This window comes from Dendroctonus ponderosae, unplaced genomic scaffold, assembly GCF_020466585.1.
Source record: "Dendroctonus ponderosae isolate FM_Combo_2020 unplaced genomic scaffold, Dpon_F_20191213v2 Dpon_F_20191213_1, whole genome shotgun sequence".
In the NCBI taxonomy this organism is placed as follows: Eukaryota; Metazoa; Arthropoda; class Insecta; order Coleoptera; family Curculionidae; genus Dendroctonus; species Dendroctonus ponderosae.
This window is the reverse complement of record NW_026017110.1, coordinates 12,759,057-12,778,127: the sequence shown is the minus strand read 5'-3', so window position 1 is coordinate 12,778,127 and position 19,071 is coordinate 12,759,057. Positions and strand designations below refer to the sequence as shown.

At 33.9% G+C, this 19,071-nt stretch overlaps 1 protein-coding gene across 1 annotated transcript in view; it reads left to right on the top strand.

Annotated features, from left to right (window-relative positions):
• Positions 1–19,071, top strand: part of LOC109545660 (calcium-activated potassium channel slowpoke) — a 105,569-nt gene that overhangs the window by 9,147 nt on the left and 77,351 nt on the right. The window contains exons 2-3 of the mRNA XM_048661624.1: positions 457–737; positions 7,671–7,856. Coding sequence (XP_048517581.1) covers positions 540–737; positions 7,671–7,856 — 384 coding nt within the window. The 5' untranslated portion in view covers positions 457–539. The remainder of the gene's footprint in view (positions 1–456; positions 738–7,670; positions 7,857–19,071) is intronic.

Sequence of the window (19,071 nt, the reverse complement as noted above, 5' to 3'; positions counted from 1 at the left end):
AAATCCGTCACAGCTGTAATCAGAGACCTCCTGTTAAAGGTCATACATCAATGATCAATATCGATCAAGTAAAATACAATTAAGTTGTAATTATCTATTAATGACAAAAAACATCATTGTCGCTTTGACTATCCATCAAAAAAGTGTAGAAGAGTATTTTTTTATTTTTTCGCATTTTGTTTTCCGTTCGTTAATTTCGTAATTTGAAGCAAAAATTGTAATTTTTTTTTCGAGCGGTTACATATTCTAATAGGCTACCAATCAAAGATGAGACTATTGAAAAATAATACTTAGTAACAAAGCTCAAATTCGATCTTCAACTGTTAATATCTTCAAGAAATTAAAAAATATGTATTTTTCTATAGCGCCTTAAAAAGAATGACGCCAACTTTGAATCATCCTGTGTAAGTCGACCAAATGTATTTATTATCATTAGTAATGAAAGTGAACTTGCAGGCACTAATTCCAATGTACTGCCGACATTTGCTACTTTGGTGAGTCAGGCTACCGGCACCCTAGATGTCCACGCGAACGACTGAATGACGTCCGAGGACGCGACGGGCGGCGCCAGGCCGTCCTCGCCCGCTCTCAATAGTACGTTAGTGGCGGCCGACGCCACCCTTAATATCCTTGTCGATGCCACCCTACGTCCAGAAGCCTGCTTGGACACCCGGAAGTACTGGTGCTTTCTGCTCTCTTCGATCTGTACGTTCCTCGCCGGATTATGCATTGTTCTGGTGAGTATTGAAACTTAAACGTGTTGGTATCGAAGACCTGACCATGAGCATTGATCAAATGCTAAGTAATAAAACATAATTTGCTATAATTGTACAGGACGTTTTCTATTTTGTATGTTATTTCGATCGGGCTTCACTCCTTCCGACTGGCTTTAATCAACTTCAACTAAAGCTTCCAAAAAAGGGCTCGGCAGAAATATGTAGCGATTATCGGAATATCAGCTTGGCGAGTCTTCAGATTTTCCTAAAGATAATTCATAAGAGAATATATGCAAAATGTGAGTCTTTTATGCGCGAATCTGAGTTTGGTTTTCGTAACGAAGTTACACAGGGCATAAGAGAAGCCCTGTATGATATACAAGTGTCGGTTCAGAGGTGCAGGGATGTATACAAGGTGGTTTTTTAGTGCGAGAGAGTCCATTATTTCCGTTGGTGTTGAACTATTGAAAAATAGTTTCATATAAAAGTTGTTGACGCACATCTTAAAAATATTTTAAATGATACAGAGTGTCTCAGAAAAACGAGGCAGAATCAAAGTGTATTTTTTAAATAGAACTACCCATTTTTGATTATCTCATAGCATTAGTAGTTCTATTTACAAAAATACACTTTGATCTTGCCTCGCTTTTCTGACACTCTGTATCATTTCATATGTTTTCATTGAAACTATTTTTCGAAAATTCAACACCAACGGAAATAATGGACTCTCTTGTACTAAAAGACCACCCTGTATGTTCCGGTTGATGCCTATTTCATAGACTACGAAGGCTTTCGACAGCGTGCTATTGGGCCCTGTGGAAAACTTGTCCTTGCTTATAACAGCATAGAATATCCTTAGAAACGTAGGTCTGGACCATAGCGACTTGAAAAACCAAACTGTACAAATTAAGAAGAATCAGATATCAGGCTAAGTTCGAATTGAAAGGAGTGTCCGACAATGTTAGATCTTTTCACCATTACTTTTTAAAATACACTGAAACAAAATGTTCCAAAACTCCTTGGAAAGCTGCCCTTAAGGAATTTCTAGAAATCGATACACAATCCTAGGTACGCTGACGACATCGTTATAATCGCGGACTCGCTGAAGGGTTTCATATTCTTCTTGAAAAGGTGGCAACTAATAGCAAATTTGGATTAAATTTCAACACCAATAGAACCAAAAGAATGGTTACTAACAAGAACCAAGTTGGAGGAGGTACTTTACGGGTACAAAAGGAACAAATCGAACGCGCTTAGTCATATCTGGGATAATATACAGCAGGTTCATGCCCGAATTGATCAAACCAGAACATCATTTGGAAAAATCAAGTCAGTGTTGTGTTGCCGAAGTCTGCCCCTTCGGTTTGCACTCGAGTACTACGCTGGTACCTCTTAAGAATTATCTGGTATGCAGTTGAGGCGTGGACTCAACAAAGCTGGAAGCTTTGGAAATTGGCTTTGGCATCGACGGATGTTGAAAATATCCTTGATGAACAGAGTGCGTAATGTAGATGTGCTTGCAAAAATGCTAATTAATATAATAAAATAATATTAAAGTTCTTTTACACTGCCGGTTATAGGAAAGAAAATACCAGTAAAATAAAAATAGCAGGTAATAGAAAGTAGGAAGTTCCATATTCCCAGAACCGTTGCTTTGCGTCATGTTTTCAAAACTTTCTGAAATTTGGTTCGTCCTCTTACTTCTAAATTACCCTGTACATAAAAAATAATTAATCAATTAATATGTCTTGGAAAAGGCATAGGAAACTTTAGGTAAAACTTGCGATGCAAAAGAGCAGATATCTTTAAAAAATCAGACGTTGAAACCTTGGTCTTCTAATAATAATATTGATCTGCTATAATATTGCTAACATAAATACATGTATGTGGTGGTGCTAAAGATTCGACTGTATGTAGGGCCACCGAAAACCAATGGTTGTGAGAAACCATAAAATGTCTTATTTGCAATCGAGGTTCAATGTCTTATGATGAACCTCCTTCCTTAAAGCCACTTTGTTATTCGGGAAGTCCAAATCCAATTTAGTGCTTAGAGTATTAGTTATTTTTTTCTATAATACCTTTTGTATATGGCTTTGGGCCTGTGGTAAAAAATCCTATAATCTTCTGTTATCGCCTTGTTTTGAAGAAGGGGCTCAGAGTTATCTATATTAATTGAATACATAATTTGTTCGTCTGGGATTATTTACCGATACGTTGCAGCACATCATTTTTAATCTAATTGCTTCGGTGACATAATAAATTCACTTGTAACTTGCAGCAAAATAATTAAATGCTTACAATGAATAGAAAATATAATAGCGATAATAGAAAATATTTGTATGTACATAATAGATATCGTGACCGTCCCTCGAAAAGGTGCAGAAAGATACATTTTTCAGAAGACGTCACAAACAGTTTAGAACTAAAATTGCTGTTATTTTATGATTTATTCCGCGTAAATATTGCATTGAAACTTATTAAAATTGCCAGCCACAAATCACATCATCAAAAAATATGTTTAGGAAAATCAATGGGCTTATCACAAATTTCACTTGTTATATCGTCACTCATTCTCAACTCTCCCAATTTTAATTAAAAAAATATATTGATACCTTCACATTGCAAGGACTAAGAATGAAAAAACCATGGAAACTTAGTAGCAAGAAAAATTTAAACAACTTTTTTCTATGCAAAACCAGGCAAAATCAAATGATATTTATACTTATACGTACTACGTAAAACTTGAAGCATTTATTCCAGTCTTATCATGCCCAAGGGAAACATCGTGTTTTTTTATTAATGATTATTGCATGTGGTAAAACTTTTCTTGATACATTTTAAATTAATGTTTAGACTTGAATCTATTTTCTTGATTAGAAAGACGAGATTTATCATTTTTATACATTTCATATTTTTGCTGAATCTAATAGGTAACATCTTGAATTGCTCAAAATATTCCAGTCTAAATTCAATCGAATCTTCAGATGATTTATATTTTAGCACTTAAAATTAAAAAAAAAATGCCCTGAAGAGTGGGATCGCCTATTTTACTCCGAGGCGGATTGAGCCTAGAAAATTAAATATTAATTCAACTTCAGCCTTTTCATCTTCTTCATATAGTTCATATTATTCGCTTGAACAGATCAGTGTATTTGTAGAAGTGAACTCCTTTTACATTTTTCTAGATTTTTAAACCTTCTCGTCACATACGAATGTGTTGCGAATAATCATCAAATATTTGCGGATGTTCATCGAATAGATAAATAGACTAAAAGCATTCGCAATATAATATTTTTTTATTCATACCAGTCACGTCATTATTTGAGATCTCCATAAATTGCTTATATTTTATTTGTAACATGTTCAGCTATTAGTGTTGTTTTATTTAGCATATAAAAAGTTATTTATAAGAAATTAATTTACTGCAAAACAACTTGCTAATATCAGAAACATATAATTCGTATTGGCTGGCTCGATCTATATATCAAAGTTTAATTTCGCTCATTTTGATTTCCTGGCTCAATCCCAACGGTTATTATGGAGCAAGCTATGCAATCATTAGTAATCGATCGATTATTGTTTTTTAAGACTTGACTGATTTAATATTTTAAATGTCTGCAAATTGTACAGTAGATAAGTTCTATATTGTTGAGGCGGATTCATTTTATTACAAACTTCTTTTTGGGTATTTCGCCTCAAAAATTTCAAGTCAAAGTCACAAACTGACAATTTGCACAGACGAATTATCAGAGCGAATTTTCATATATTGTATTATCCTACTATTGTTACACAATTTATTAACATACTCTTTTTTATGTTCATTTAGGTTCTTTTAATAACGATAGCAGAAAATAGCTATCGAAACGTCAAGGTAATTTTTCAAATTAATTTCTCTACTAATTGGAATTTTCTCTTACAGCTTGAGCCTAAGTGTGTCGCAGGATACCCTCTAGGTGATAGTTCTTGATTACTTTTTGATAAATAATTCGTTCTTATTGCGAAATAGGAGCACTATTTATCAATCTGTAATAAAAGACATGAGGAAATTCTGTCTTTTTAAAGACAAAAATTTTTGAGGCGAAATACCCAAAAAGAAGTTTGTAAAAAAATTGTACAGTGTTATCATTTTAGTTTGTCACACTTATCGGCTTGAAAAATTGTTGGTTCTGAAGTTCAGTAGTTAAATACAAAACAGTTGATGGGATTTCAATTTATCTGGCGCATATATTTTTATTTTCTATAAAGCCAATATTAAGACTTTTTAATGGAGCCTAGCAAATATATCAGAGTTTCGATAACGGAACAGCTGCCAAATCAGATTTAATTTTTTTTTTAAGTTTGCTTCATGGCTTTAGAAATGCCTATGACTTCTGAGTTGAGTAGGAAGAGACATATTTTCATTATTTCTTTAAACATGTTAGTGGAATTACATAGCGTGAACTAGGTGGCTACTATACAGCGTGTTTCGGTAAGTCAGTCAATCCATAGCTTCTAGAACGTTTCAGTACAAGTGTTTTTCGAGTATTTTTATATACATATATATTTGCTATGATAATGCCACATTCTGAAAACACTTAGGTTTCGATATACAAATAAATTTAAGATACAAGTGATTAATCCACTTTGTATTTAATCATAATTAGTTAATTGAGTGCATTATCCAGGTTAGTTAAGTTATTAAATCATACTCGATTATGCACGCAACAAATCGGGTAATATTTTCTTTCTTCAATATAAAATAAATTATTCTTCAACTTGAAAAATAATTTTGATTTGAAGACCTATTTCAGAAATGTCAGAGAATGTTATTGCTCAAACGAGTACATACATTTTAAAAAAAGCAGAAAATATGTAGGTACTTTTTTACCTCTCACATAATATTTGTGGCTTTTCATTCAACTATTTTAAGTGTTTTTCATATTAGTACATTTAATTTTGCTATGACAGTTTAGGTATTTAATCGGTATATGGTATACTAAGAGAATATATCTAAAATTACTTATATGTACTATACCTACTACAGCAAGGAATGTATTAACTTACCAAACATCTTGTACTTTTAACTTCTTTTTTTATCTTACACTTTTCTGCGATTCATAGTATAATACCTCACCATTCAAATTGCCGCTGATGAAAAATCGAGCATGTTTAATTACCTAAAAAGCCTTATAATTTTAGTAATTTCCATCAAAATACTGTGTATTGGGATCTAACACGTCACTTAGTTATAGTATATTACTTTAGTATGCAAAGTTGTGTCTACTAAATATAGAATAGAATAGAAATACATTAAATTACGGAATGCGGTTACGGTAAAACCAAAACATAAAAACAGAAAAACGTTTCAGTATTAACCAATAAACATTTTATTTCTTTATCAAAGTCCTCTTATTTCGACACACGGACTGATTTCATACGGATAGACGTTATTCAATTTTCCAATTTTACCCTCAACCTACAAATATTTTCACAATGCGATTTCAGGCATACAGGATGATTCAGAATTGGCGTTGTACCATTTAAGAGACTATGTACAAGTACTGGGAAAATATTTTCAAAAATATTTGATTTTTCGGAGATACTTGCTTTTGCGTATGGCCTTATTTTGTCCTTTATTAGCATATAAAGCTAAACATTTCTACATGAAAAACGCTCGGAATACACAGCGTGTTGTATATTACAAACAACATGATTATTACAAGAAAGTGAATATAAGTTCTCGGGGAAAATGCAACTAACCGCTGGCCGCGGAAATGAAATTGGCGGCAATCCTCATAAGCAACGACCGAGACAGTGTTGAGTTTCTGAGAAACAAGGACCCGAATCAATTATGGGCAATCAATGAAAATTTTGGGGAGTATTTTGGGAGCTTGTGAACTTTAGAAATTCCACCTTAAGTAATAGTTCTCGAAGGGCCACAACTTACTTCTTTCTCCTTCAACTTTGCTTTAACATCAAGCTGTTATATCCCAATTTTTATTCGAAACAATGAAAACTTATGATGTGAAATGGATGATGATGAATGGATGTTAATTTGGATTGATGGAAGACCGTGCCGAATGGAGGAAAGTTATATAGTCAGCCAAGACCCACCCAGGGTTGTAAAGCTTGATGATGATGATGACGTGAAATGAGTATATGAAGTGAAGATACTCATTTAGTCCAGTAATAATTTGAGCAGTCTTTTAAAACCCTGAGTTTTGTAAAAAACGAATTTATAGTTGCCTCAGTAGAATGATTCCAACTTTTCTATTTGTCCTTTAATGAGTCTTGTAGATTCACGTATAAAACTAAACGATTTTACGTAATGTTAATGCGAAAAACGCCATTTGCTGGTGTGATCAAATTCACCGTTGCAAAACTTCTTATGCAGTTTTTGGCGAATATGTAGTTTTTTTTGTGGGAATTTTTCCATATTTCCTGTACTCACACCGCGTCAACGTAGTCAATAACTTGTCTAGAAACATTACCAGATTTAATATTTGTTGGAATATGATATGGATAATGTCCAATTTAGGTCTATAAATTTTTCTTACACTTATCTCTTTTCAAGCTGAATTAAAAACGTAGATCAGTACTAGGCCCAATACGTCTTATGGACGGCTATTATGAATAAAAATGTCACATGCACGAGACTGAGAAGAATATGATGTGATAATCACGATGTGACGCCAATATGCTGGCTGGGTACTTATAGGGCATTATACACGAGCTTTGTCGGATATAGACATTTTGGAAAATACTCGATATAAAATAACTAAATGAGATTCGGTAGTCTTACAAATATATTTCCTAAGATGTGCAATATTTACCTAATATCGGAACATTTCAAAGCTTATTTATGTTGATCGACAGTTTTAAAAGGTAAGACATTCTGTATAGGCAATGTGGTGCAAAAGAAAACTTTATATTATTTTATTGTCTATTTCTGATATCATTTTCTGCTTCATTTAGGTGTGGCGTTTATTTGCGTTTCTGTGCTGCCGTAAAGAAACCGAGTATGGCCCCAACGACCCCAAACAAAAAGAACAGAAAGCCGCCCGACAGGGCAAGCAGGAGTTCGAGGGCACGTTCATGACCGAGGCAAAAGACTGGGCTGGAGAGCTTATTTCTGGACAAACCACCACAGGTCGAATTCTGGTGAGTAACTTTCAACGTTTTTCTTTCTTGGAAAATTGAGCTTCTCCTTTCGATAACTCAAAGCCGCCAAAAGTTTTATATTATATGAAAACTGACTATTCAATTAATTTCCTATTTGATTGATTTTGATTTTAACTTCACTTTTGACTTGAAACTTTAATCAGACGATCTTGTAATAATAAGAAATATGGAAACAATGAAACGGTAAATTATCAGGACCGTATTTGCTGTTTATTGGAACTGAGTGGTATTGACTTATAATACAGCAATATTCTGGGATATACTGGGTGTTCGATACCCCACTGACAAAATTGGTAATTTGTCTTTTGAAATGCTTAATTGCTTCAATAAGTTACCGCTCAAACATAGGACCTATTCAAAATAATACTTCATAACAAAGTTCAAATTCGATTTTTAACTGTTAATATCTTCTAGAAATAAGCGAAAAAAAATTGTCCAATATTTTTCTAGTAGGTACTCTCCAAGTGAGCCTCTATCACCCCTCAATAGGAATGACGTCAATTTTGAATCACCCTGTATATTAGATATGTTCCGGTGTATTCCTGATTAGGATAATGTCATCAGCAAATCTTAGGAGGGTTTAGTCGCCTTCTGTCTATATTAATTCTCTTATCTTGCCAGCCCAAGCCCTTAAATATATCCTCTAGTGTCAGAGTAAACAGTTTCGGAGAGATCGTATCTCCCTGACGCACTCCTCTCTTTATGGGAATAATCGATGTTTTCATATCTTCTATTGTAACTTATATAACTTATCTTGCATATAAATATTTGTCATATATATGTTTGATCAGAGCTAAGTACCATGAGTCAATCCTAGCGTTGTCCAGCGCTCTCAGAATCGCCCAAGATTCAATAGAGTCGAACGTTCTGGCAATGAAAGCCAAATGTGTTTTTTTCAATCAGTGTATGTACTGTCTGAAGATGGTCCATTGTGCTGAAACCCTTGCAAAAGCCGGTCTGTTCCAGAGGTTAGTATGCGCCAATTTAATGGGTCTGTTTATAGTTATTTTTGTAAGAAGTTTGTTCAAGTGGGAGTGCAAACTGATTGGCCGAAAGTTTTCTATGTTATTTCTGTCTCCATTTTGGTAGAGTAATATGACTTCTGCATTTTTCCAAATTTTCCCATGTATCAAACACTTATTTAACGGAATTTTTAAGTTCTCTCTTAGCTGTTCTCCTCCCCATTTTCAACATCTCAGCGCTTACCCAATCTTAGCCTATGCTTCAACAAAAAAACACAGAATTACTAACAAAACATAAAATACCAAAACTCCAACTAAGGGATTAAAAGACTAACGCTTTTTTCCAATTATTAGAACTAGATATCAAGCTATAAGAACCGCTATTTCTTGGTTTCAAGACGTGTAGAAAAAAACCAGGTTGAGCAATGCAATTTGCGGTATATACTAAGACTCTTAATTATTAAGAGCGTTAATTTGTGGTCGATTTTCATTCATTACGTTGTCGGTTATCTCTAATGGGAACAATACTATATTGATTCCAGGTGAGTTTCAAGGTTTATTTCTGCTAGCCAGGCGTATGCCGTCAGCCACTCCCTCAAAGCGCTCTATTATATTTGTGAAAAAATATGTTCCGTTATAGAATAACACTTGGAAATTGATTGATTAAAACGTAAAGGAGAGTATTAATTAATTGAACAGAAAATGGACAGAAACTTTCCCTTTGTCGACATTTGTTGTTATTTTCTTCCTGCCGGTTGTACATTTGAACTTTTCGAAAGCTACTTTTGCTGCTCAGTTCACCCTTGTGTTCATCTTATTAATTAAGCCTGAAAATGAAGTTTTCTTGCAATTTTTTAAACCAAATCAAATCACTAACACACCTAACACCAACAATAAACCGGAGATTATGAAGATAAATATCGCAGATATGGTAAGGCAATTTTTATGAACCGGGTTCCTGATGGCTCACATAGAAGGCTGGATGGAAGAATTATAAAAATCACGGACAGTAATTGCTAAAAGCGCGATAGGAAAAATATGGAAAAGTCGAGATGTAACAAGCAAGCAGGTACGATGCTGGTGAAGATTGCCATATTTCCAGTCTCTCTGCTTGAACTGCAAAGGAAAGGAGAAGTGCAAAATTAGTTCATTTAAAATGCCTTGTTAGAGGAGAATGTTCAGAATTATATGGACTCTCAGAGGCAGAAACCTGAAGAATCCTGCACACAATCATCATTGAGAAGATAATTTTGGTTGTATCATCCAAAAAAAGAAACTGGAAAAATAATACGGGTCAAAGTAGAGGAACCAAAGGCCATGGAAAATAATGAACTGGGCATACGGACTTTAATATAAAATAGTTTGTGTCATTTGTATTGGTTCAATTGGTAAATGCTTTAGAGACCCTCAACATGAGAGAAATGGAAATAATTCACAAAACATAGCTCACTATGGTACCATATCCCAACGGGAGAAGAAGGAAAACGTTTCTGCTAGCAAACATAGGTAACACTAAGAAAGTCTCGAATTTAGTCAATTGAAGAATTAAGACCTAACAACCTAACAAGGAACATTCATACAAAACACCTTACTTAGATGTTAACGTTTAACGGTACGAATAAAGATGGTCATATATTTTCAATCCAGAGACCACCAGCACTGCAACCACGTGGGTTATTCAACTTTGGCTGTTTATATGAAAATATTTATGCCAAATCGTAAATCTATTTGGACGACTCAATACTACTGCACGGCGGTCACATGTTGCTAGACCAAAATAGATAGGCGCACACGATGTCAGACATTGAAATTATGTCGGCAAAATTATGAGTTTCAGTTGTTTTGTGGTCAAATCTATTTTATAAAAAATGCCGTTTAATAATTAGCAAAACAAGTTAATGGTTTCTACAAGTAAACATTTTTTTTCAAAGATGAGCACAAGATTTCCTGATCGTGCCATCCGCAGGCGTCTTCAAAGCTGCTTTCGAATTGATCGTGTATGAAGGAGAAACCGGTTCTTTTGGGGAACCGTCTGAGTAACCGATATAACTGATGAAACCATCTGTATTTTTCAAAGAACTGTGATTGAAAATTAAGTATTAACAATATATCGTGTAATGTTTTTCTTCGATAAACAGTTCGAGTACCATCTTGTTCATATGATCTTTAACTCATTGGTATGTCAGAAGTCTAATTTTTTTGTGACATTTCGATACATCGTTTCTTTTTCTCTTAGAGCGTTAGAAGTGCATTGAACGCATGTCATTCCTGGTTGCATCAACAAAAAGATTATGTTTTTTATTTTTCGTTGGGGTAATTCTGTCTATTCACATTCTGCAATGAGTGTTTCAAATTCCAGCATTATTATAGCGAGCTCGAAGACAAAAGAAGAGTAAGTTAAAGCAGTTAAATGTTTTGGATTCACCCATTAACCAAATGTTTAATCAACGAAGTAAGTTTGCTGAAACGAAACTGACTACGTATACCATACACTCTCCATTAACTCAGGTTCTTATACCATGTTTGATACCATGATTTATACATTTTTGTTTTAAATGTTACAGAGCCTGGATTTAACGACAACTTGGATTCATAAAAGAGCAATAAAATTCGCAAGAGAACAATAAAAGTTCATATTTTTGAATGAATCAAATGAATCAATAATGCAATGGTTTGAAATTTAAAGAATAAATTTGAATTCCGATACTTTTTTCTGGGTATTCCATTTTTGGATTCCTTCATATGTTTCCATCTTTTTGGGTTCTGTGCTGCCCTCATCCATGCCAAACCTACGGTGAGTTTTATATCGTCAGCGCGTTGGCGGGCATCCCCTGATTTGCTTGCCCTGGTAGGTTCATCGTCCCTCCTGTATTCTGGCCACATGACCTGCAAAACTCATTTAAGCTCAACTTCCTACTATTTCCTCAAAAGAAAGCAGTGGTTCGAGTAAAAACTGATATAACCGACGAAGTCCAAATTAAGAGAGGAGTTAGACAAGGGTGGGTGATGTCGCCATTGCTATTTAACATTTACTAAGACGAGATTATGAAAAAAGCGCTAAATGAAGAAGAAATAGGTATAAAATTAAACGGAAAGCCTATAAATAATATTAGGTATCCCGACAATGCGGTCCTAATAGTACAAACTCTAGAATACCTGCAACCAATTTTAACCAAGGTAGTTACAGCAAGTGTTGAAAAGGGCCTGACACTTAGTGTTAAGAAAACTCAATTTATGATTATCTGGAAAGAACGGAGAGTGAGCGGTGGCAGAACTTGTTTCTTTGCTTGAGAATCTCCCTTCGTTCTAGCTTAGTATTAACAGTTACTTTGGCTCTTACCATTCGGTGATCGCTGTTGATATTGCAACAATTTAGAGCAGTAACATCCTTCACTTCTGATTTATTACTGGAGGGAAAATAGTCAATTTTGCTTTTTGTATTATTTACTAAAATTAAAATTAATCTTTTAACACCTCGATTAATGCTCGATAACTAAGGCCTTGCGAACATTTGCAAAATATCGGACACTTATTAAAAAAACACCCGGTATACTGCTATTAGTGCAGCACTGTTTCTATTTTTGGTCGCAAGAACGACATGTGTTTGAACTTCTTTATTCGCTTCATAATTAATTAATTTGCCACTGTTTGTTTGCGTGACGACGCCGTCTGTACAATTGATCAAAGTTGAAAAGCAACTTTGCTAATAAGCATAATTTTTTGCTTTGCTTACTATGGGTTTGCGCCTCGAGGTTTACCCCTACAAGGCAATAAACCTTTGAAAATAATTATAGTTTACATTCAGATGCATTTAGTTGCATGGCGCATCGTAACGACCCGAATTAAAGTGAACGCGGAAGACAAGTTGCGTTTGCAAACCAAAGCATATTTCCAGTTCTGAGATTTAAAACTTAATATCAGTTAGTAGATAATATGTATACAGATGAAGAATACATGTACTATTTTCCAATTGAGCTAAAGTGTATAAACATTGAAATGTTACAAATTAAAAAAAAGTAGTTGATGAACAGTTAACAGATTATTCAGATCATTATTTTGTGACTTAATTATAGATAACACTAAACTTGATCATTGGTATTTTATAATCAATTTGTCTATTAACAGGTATAGTTTGATGGTTTTTTCTCTATTCTATTAATTCCAGAAAATATTAACAATTAGCGGTGATAAACCGAAAACTATGATTTATTCACCTAATGCTTCTTTACTGATATCTGAATTGCTTAAGCTTATGGGATGTAGATACATCAGGTCACTTAAGGGACAGTTCTAACAGTCCATCTATACCACGTCTTGTCTCAATCTTTTTATTATTCGTTTCCTCCAAGTCTATTTGCATCATTTTTCACACGTATCTCCTTTTCAGCTTTTTAATGTGATCCTCAGCGCCTCAGGAGCGTCGCTAACATGTATATTTTTATACAAACAAGCAAACTTAGTGTTGAAAAACAACTTGATTTAGTGGCACTTATTTCGGGCAGTCTATCATGTAGCAAATAGGGAAGAATTATTTGGGTCGTTAATTTAATTCCACTGTAAATCTCCTTTGAAGCAAATCAAACAGTTAAAAATGACGTACCGAAAATAAGCACTTCAATTCTGTCATAAAATTTAATGAATTAACGGTTTACTGAGTGCGTATACCTACTTTATTTTAATAAACTAGAGAGTATATAAACTCGATAAATAGTTGACTAAGTATGCATGGGTTGCTTGGAAAGTGTTTATTTATATATAAATACCAAACGACTCTATTAATAACTTTACTTATTTTTAGATTTTTCCAGAACGGAGTAAATATAATTTTGGCCCTAATTGTTAATGCTCATTGTATGGCTTGCTACAATTAACGACTTACATTACGATTCTATAATATGTATAGACCGACTATTAAAATCTACTTTATTCCATGTAAATCAAGATTTATGATTACGGCCAACTGGCCAGCTCGTCAATTGAAACTGAGACTGAGTAAAACTGATTGAGTAACTTAATTGACAGTTGAAAATATTGAATCGTATCTACGTATCTACTAAAAATGTCTTTTAACTACTTTTGAACTAATAATTGTGTACGGGAATGTAACGCTGCTAGGGTTGTAATTTTGTGTGTTTATTTAATGGATATTCATATACTTGGATGGGGAAACCCACGGAACTTCTAGATTCGCTGTATGTTAATATTTCTTTTAATTTTATAGCAAACTCTATAATCTTAGTTGCTCTTGGTAGAAACACATTAGTGTTAGTATATTGGTCAGTGGTAACTATGTTCCTTTACTATATATGGAGATACAATGAATCATAAATACCAAAATCCCCCAAAACAGCTAATCTAAACCTGTAACTTTTGATATTTGGGTATACATCACAAAATCATTCCAAATTTTGACTACATTTAGTTCTTTGATAGACAAACAAACTGAACTACTAAACTCTAACACTTGAAGGTGTGCGTTGTTTAGAAAAAATATATTTTTTTTGCGTATCTCGCTTTTTATGATTTTCGAATTTTTATGGCTTTTTTATTCCAAATAGTTCAGCAAACGAGGTATCCTTATTTTTTAAATATTATCATATTCCTGACATAAGAACAAATAATTTTAGTTAATGCACGTTGGTGTGCCTTTAAAAATGAAAGCATTATCTTGGAAAGCATTATCTTGGAAAGCATTAGCGTGAAAAAATAGTTTTTATGGCTCTCTCAATTTCAGTCGAAACCTCATGAAACCTGGCGGGATTGTTTAATCTTGTTATAAGGAATATCTCATAAAATTTCTATTCTGTTGCCTCGTCACGCGCATTTTCAGGTGAGCAATGCGCTTATTCTCTTTCGAGAACATGCAGTTGTAATTTGATTTCTCGAGCGGTCAATCTTAACTCATGTCAAGCATAGATAATGCTAAACTGTTGAGAATTAGCGGATTGTTTGAAAATAAATTTTACTTTAATTCAAAGTCTACCATAATTCCAAATTTCGGGAGCAATTTCGTTTGCGTCTGTGGATTGAATTTTTGTCTAGAGTCGACAATCATACTTGTATCTTCTTACATGACGTTTTCGCTTCAACGGTAGCTGTAGATTTTGAAAATCGGTCCAAGAAGAAAAATTTTATCACTGTAAAACCTAAAATTCGATTTTTTGACATCACCCCGTAAATAAAAAAGATAGGAACAAAATTGAAAAGTTGTTTTGAGATATGAAGTCTATCTTTATGCCTTTTATGTTGATTTTTGCTCAATTGAGAGCATGTCAAACTTTCACAAATTTTGCAATGCTTCATTTTCCACCCCGTAGGAACACTTTAACTAAAGAAATCCTTTGTGACTGTTTTTTATCTTAGATTTTAAAAGTGTAAATAATAATGAACAACTTTACTCTGACCAATTTTTACCGTTTTTTGAAATACCTAAATGATCTAGGGGATGTGTCAACTCTGTCTAATATTAATGTTACTACACTAATGCGCAAAAAATTTAAAAAAATCTAGTAGGGTAATAAAGACTATTTGAACATTCACTGAAGTGTCAAATGTTTACCACACTTGATTGCTGACATCCGCTGCGCCTGAAACTGCAATCAGCGTGCGGTAAATTATTTCCCGCTGTTAGGTAAATAACCATTACCGTGTTCGACGCTATAAAAATTTACGCTTTTGATTTTTACGTGCAGATAAAAACTACCGCATACCGTCGCCTTAATTTATTTGTTAGAAGTATTCAAGGCAGCATTAGTTTATGGAGCTGAATAATAGCCATAATATTTATATAGATACGCCCCTATTATCTATCTGCCCTGGTTCAGAATAAAATCAGGTTGATATCTAATTATCTGCTAAAACCATTACGGCACAAAAAACTTAGAGAACTCATAACGCCTATGAACGTTAACTTATTCATTTATCATTCATCAAAACCAATTTATTATATTAGTTTCACAGCATGTATCAAAAATCATAATCATCTCCAAATGTGTTTGTTCATTACAAGGGTTATTTCTGATTGCACTTACATTATTTATTCGAGTATGATTTACAAGTATTTAGATAATGTGTAGATAGTAATAAAGTAAAGATAAGGAATACGACAGGAATAATCGCAGAGCAAAGGAGCATATTATAGCAAGCCCGGTGTCTCCGGCGTTGCTCTTCTGCCTTCCTTCGCTAGGCTGGAGAGTTTTATTACGCTCGTCAAAAATTAAAATGTATGCAATGACTAACATCAATGAAATTTACCTTCCTGGTGCAGACCCAAGTGGTTGAGTAGCGCCGAAAGTCTAAAATTGCCAGAGCGACAAATAGCAGCTTTGTGGGCGTAAAAGATAAATTTTCTAACACCATTTCCTTAATATAAAAAAAACTTTAATCAAAAGTGAATGATAAAAACTCTACTTTTATTGAGATGTGGTCTTTATTCAGATATTCGACGCAATCTACTGATTTTATGCTGTGTATCTGGCACCTAAAAATTCCTGATCACAAAATTGGGAAGTTAGTGAACATGATGTTTTATAAAACGCGTTTCTGAGAAAACGGCTAAATGGCTTAAAAATTACTTAATCAGAAAATATTTTTAACCATTCTAGTCGGGTGAACGAAAATTTAAATTAGAACAGTTTTGTTAAATTGGGGTACCTAGATATCTATAATATATATGAAATATAATAGTAGTTTTTGATACAAGGGCGAAAAGTGTCGTTTTTCGAACGACGACGACGTTTTCAGGTTACGGTCGGTCAGGTTCGAACTCCCTCAGGAGTTCGCAAATCGGATTTTCGCCCTCGTATCGAACAATATTTTTTACTCGAATAAAGGACATAACACGAATAATAAGTTATAATAAATAAAAATAGCCAAAAATAAAAGACGTCAACTTCCTATTAAAAATTTGATGTCAATGCCATTTTTGAAATTGTCATGTTTTGACGTTTGTAATTTTTCAAAACCGTACTTTTGTCAACATATACAAGTGTACTGTAAAATGAGTGTTGAAAATTCAAGTGCTTCTCGGTATGGCATTTGTATAAGATGCATAGTTTGCATAAAATTTGCTCTTTTAAAAAAAATCGCGTTTTGCTTGTGGCAACATCGGCGAACGAAGAAAAATAGACCATTTGAACGGCTTTGAGACTGAACTTGTAACAAAGTTATAATTTACAAATTGTAAGTAAACTTTAAATTATGACCAATAGTTCTCTATACACCTACGTAATTTATTAAAAAAGCCTGTCGGCTACTTTTTATTGAAAAGCCTTTAAAATATTTTATGACAGTGACACGTTCAATTTGTTACAAATAAATGAACAGTAAAGAAAAGTGCTTCTTTTTGATCATCGCTTCTGATCGAAAAATGGCACTTTTGGATTCATTCAAGTAAAAATAATTGCAATAATTGAATGCATCTGTCTTTGTTCTTGAGTAGTAATATTACATCCAATATGGAAAATACTTTTTTTCTAAAAAAGCTGCTTATCTGAGATTTTTTTTTTAAAGGAAGGCGAAAGTTGTAGCTTGTTGTAACTATAACAAGACCTAAAGAAACTATAGACCAGATATATAAAAGACAACCTCAGATTTTACCGAGCCGATAAAACTCTTAAAGCAGGGGGAATGCTTTCATTCTCGACAGCAAAAAATAGAATAGCGGGTGACCCAGCCAAATATCCGAACGAAGTTTTAGAATTGACCACAGAGGAGAATGTTCGATTTGCGCGACATTTAATGCTCTACTTAAAACAACCAAAAACGTCTGATAATTACTGTTTAATAAGCTTCATGTCCCACATGCTTAAGGTATTTCTCAGAATTTATTCACGCTAGCATTAGACGCAAATGAAAGAAGGCTTTTGAAGATTTTTACAATTGTCAGTTCGGCTTGAGAAACGCATTCGAAGCGCGCAAAGCACTTTTCGAAACGAACACAAAGTATTTCTGTACAGACTGAAGACGTCGACTCTAGGGGTCAGAACGAAGCACCATGCATTCCGAACGTGGCAAAAGAGCAGTATTTGTGCTAGTCTCTGAACACAACATGTTTCAGCAAATAATGTTCTATGTAGAGCAAAATTCGAAAAGCAACTCTTCGAGACCATAAGACCCAGAAAGAGATATACAATTAAATCATATTTTGGACATCTCATAAAGGGAGATAAATATCGTCTCCTGCAACTAATGCTCAAGGGCCAGAAGGAAAAGAACCGAGGTTCAGACACAAAGTATCATTCGTGGTTTCTAATTCGACACTTTACTGGCACAATTGCTTTTGGCATGATAATAGCGGATGTCATTGAGAGCGAAGAGACCACATGAAAGAAAAAGGAAATCTTCCTAAAAGGCAAGATGCCTATTCTAATTTGACTTAATTAAACTTGAATCTAATAAATTTGCTTTTAATAAACTTAATTAGTTTAATTGATGCATTTGGGGCTGACGAACCACCAAGTCAACTTTTAGCATTAGGACACCTTCTGTAGGACTGCAGAAAAGTATCTACTGAACAAAAACATAGAGCACGCTTTATCAAATAAATCAAAAAAACAAATATCAGTGGCACACTAAATTTATATTCAAAAATGAGACACACCGCTTTGGTAAAAGATAAAACGCAAGTTTTATTCAAAAACAGCTAATAAAATTCTCAAAAATACCTTTTCTATTTTTTGCACACATCACTACATTGAACACAACAAATTGTGATCAAAATTATACTCTGGAATTAGTTGTTGTAGGATTTTTATGACACATTGAAAAGGAGCATAAACTTGCAGTTTCAAATCGCTCTTCCCACATATTGACGCAGCTCGAATGCAAATAATTAAAAGCGTAGTTTTAAATATTAACACGTGTTTTTACTTCTATTTCTTAATCTCCTAAAAAGTTAGACATTTCTAATTAAATCTAAAGAGTAAAATATAGTTCTCAAAGCAGGCTGTCGAAAAGGTCCTAAAGACTGATTGAATATCTGTGACCACATAAATTATTCTTCAGGCTTCTACCTGCGAGGACACTTAAAATGTAGGCGTTTTCGCTTCTATCTCTTTAGGAGCTGGCGATTGCTCATATATTAAAATTAGCAAAAAGTAGTGTTTAAAACAAAGTATTGTACCGTGGATGGCCGACTCTTTCTTCTGCTTCCAACTTTTATTCCACTCGGTACAACTTTAACTACGGAACAGGAACAAACTAACTTCAAAATTACCGTCAACTTCACAAAC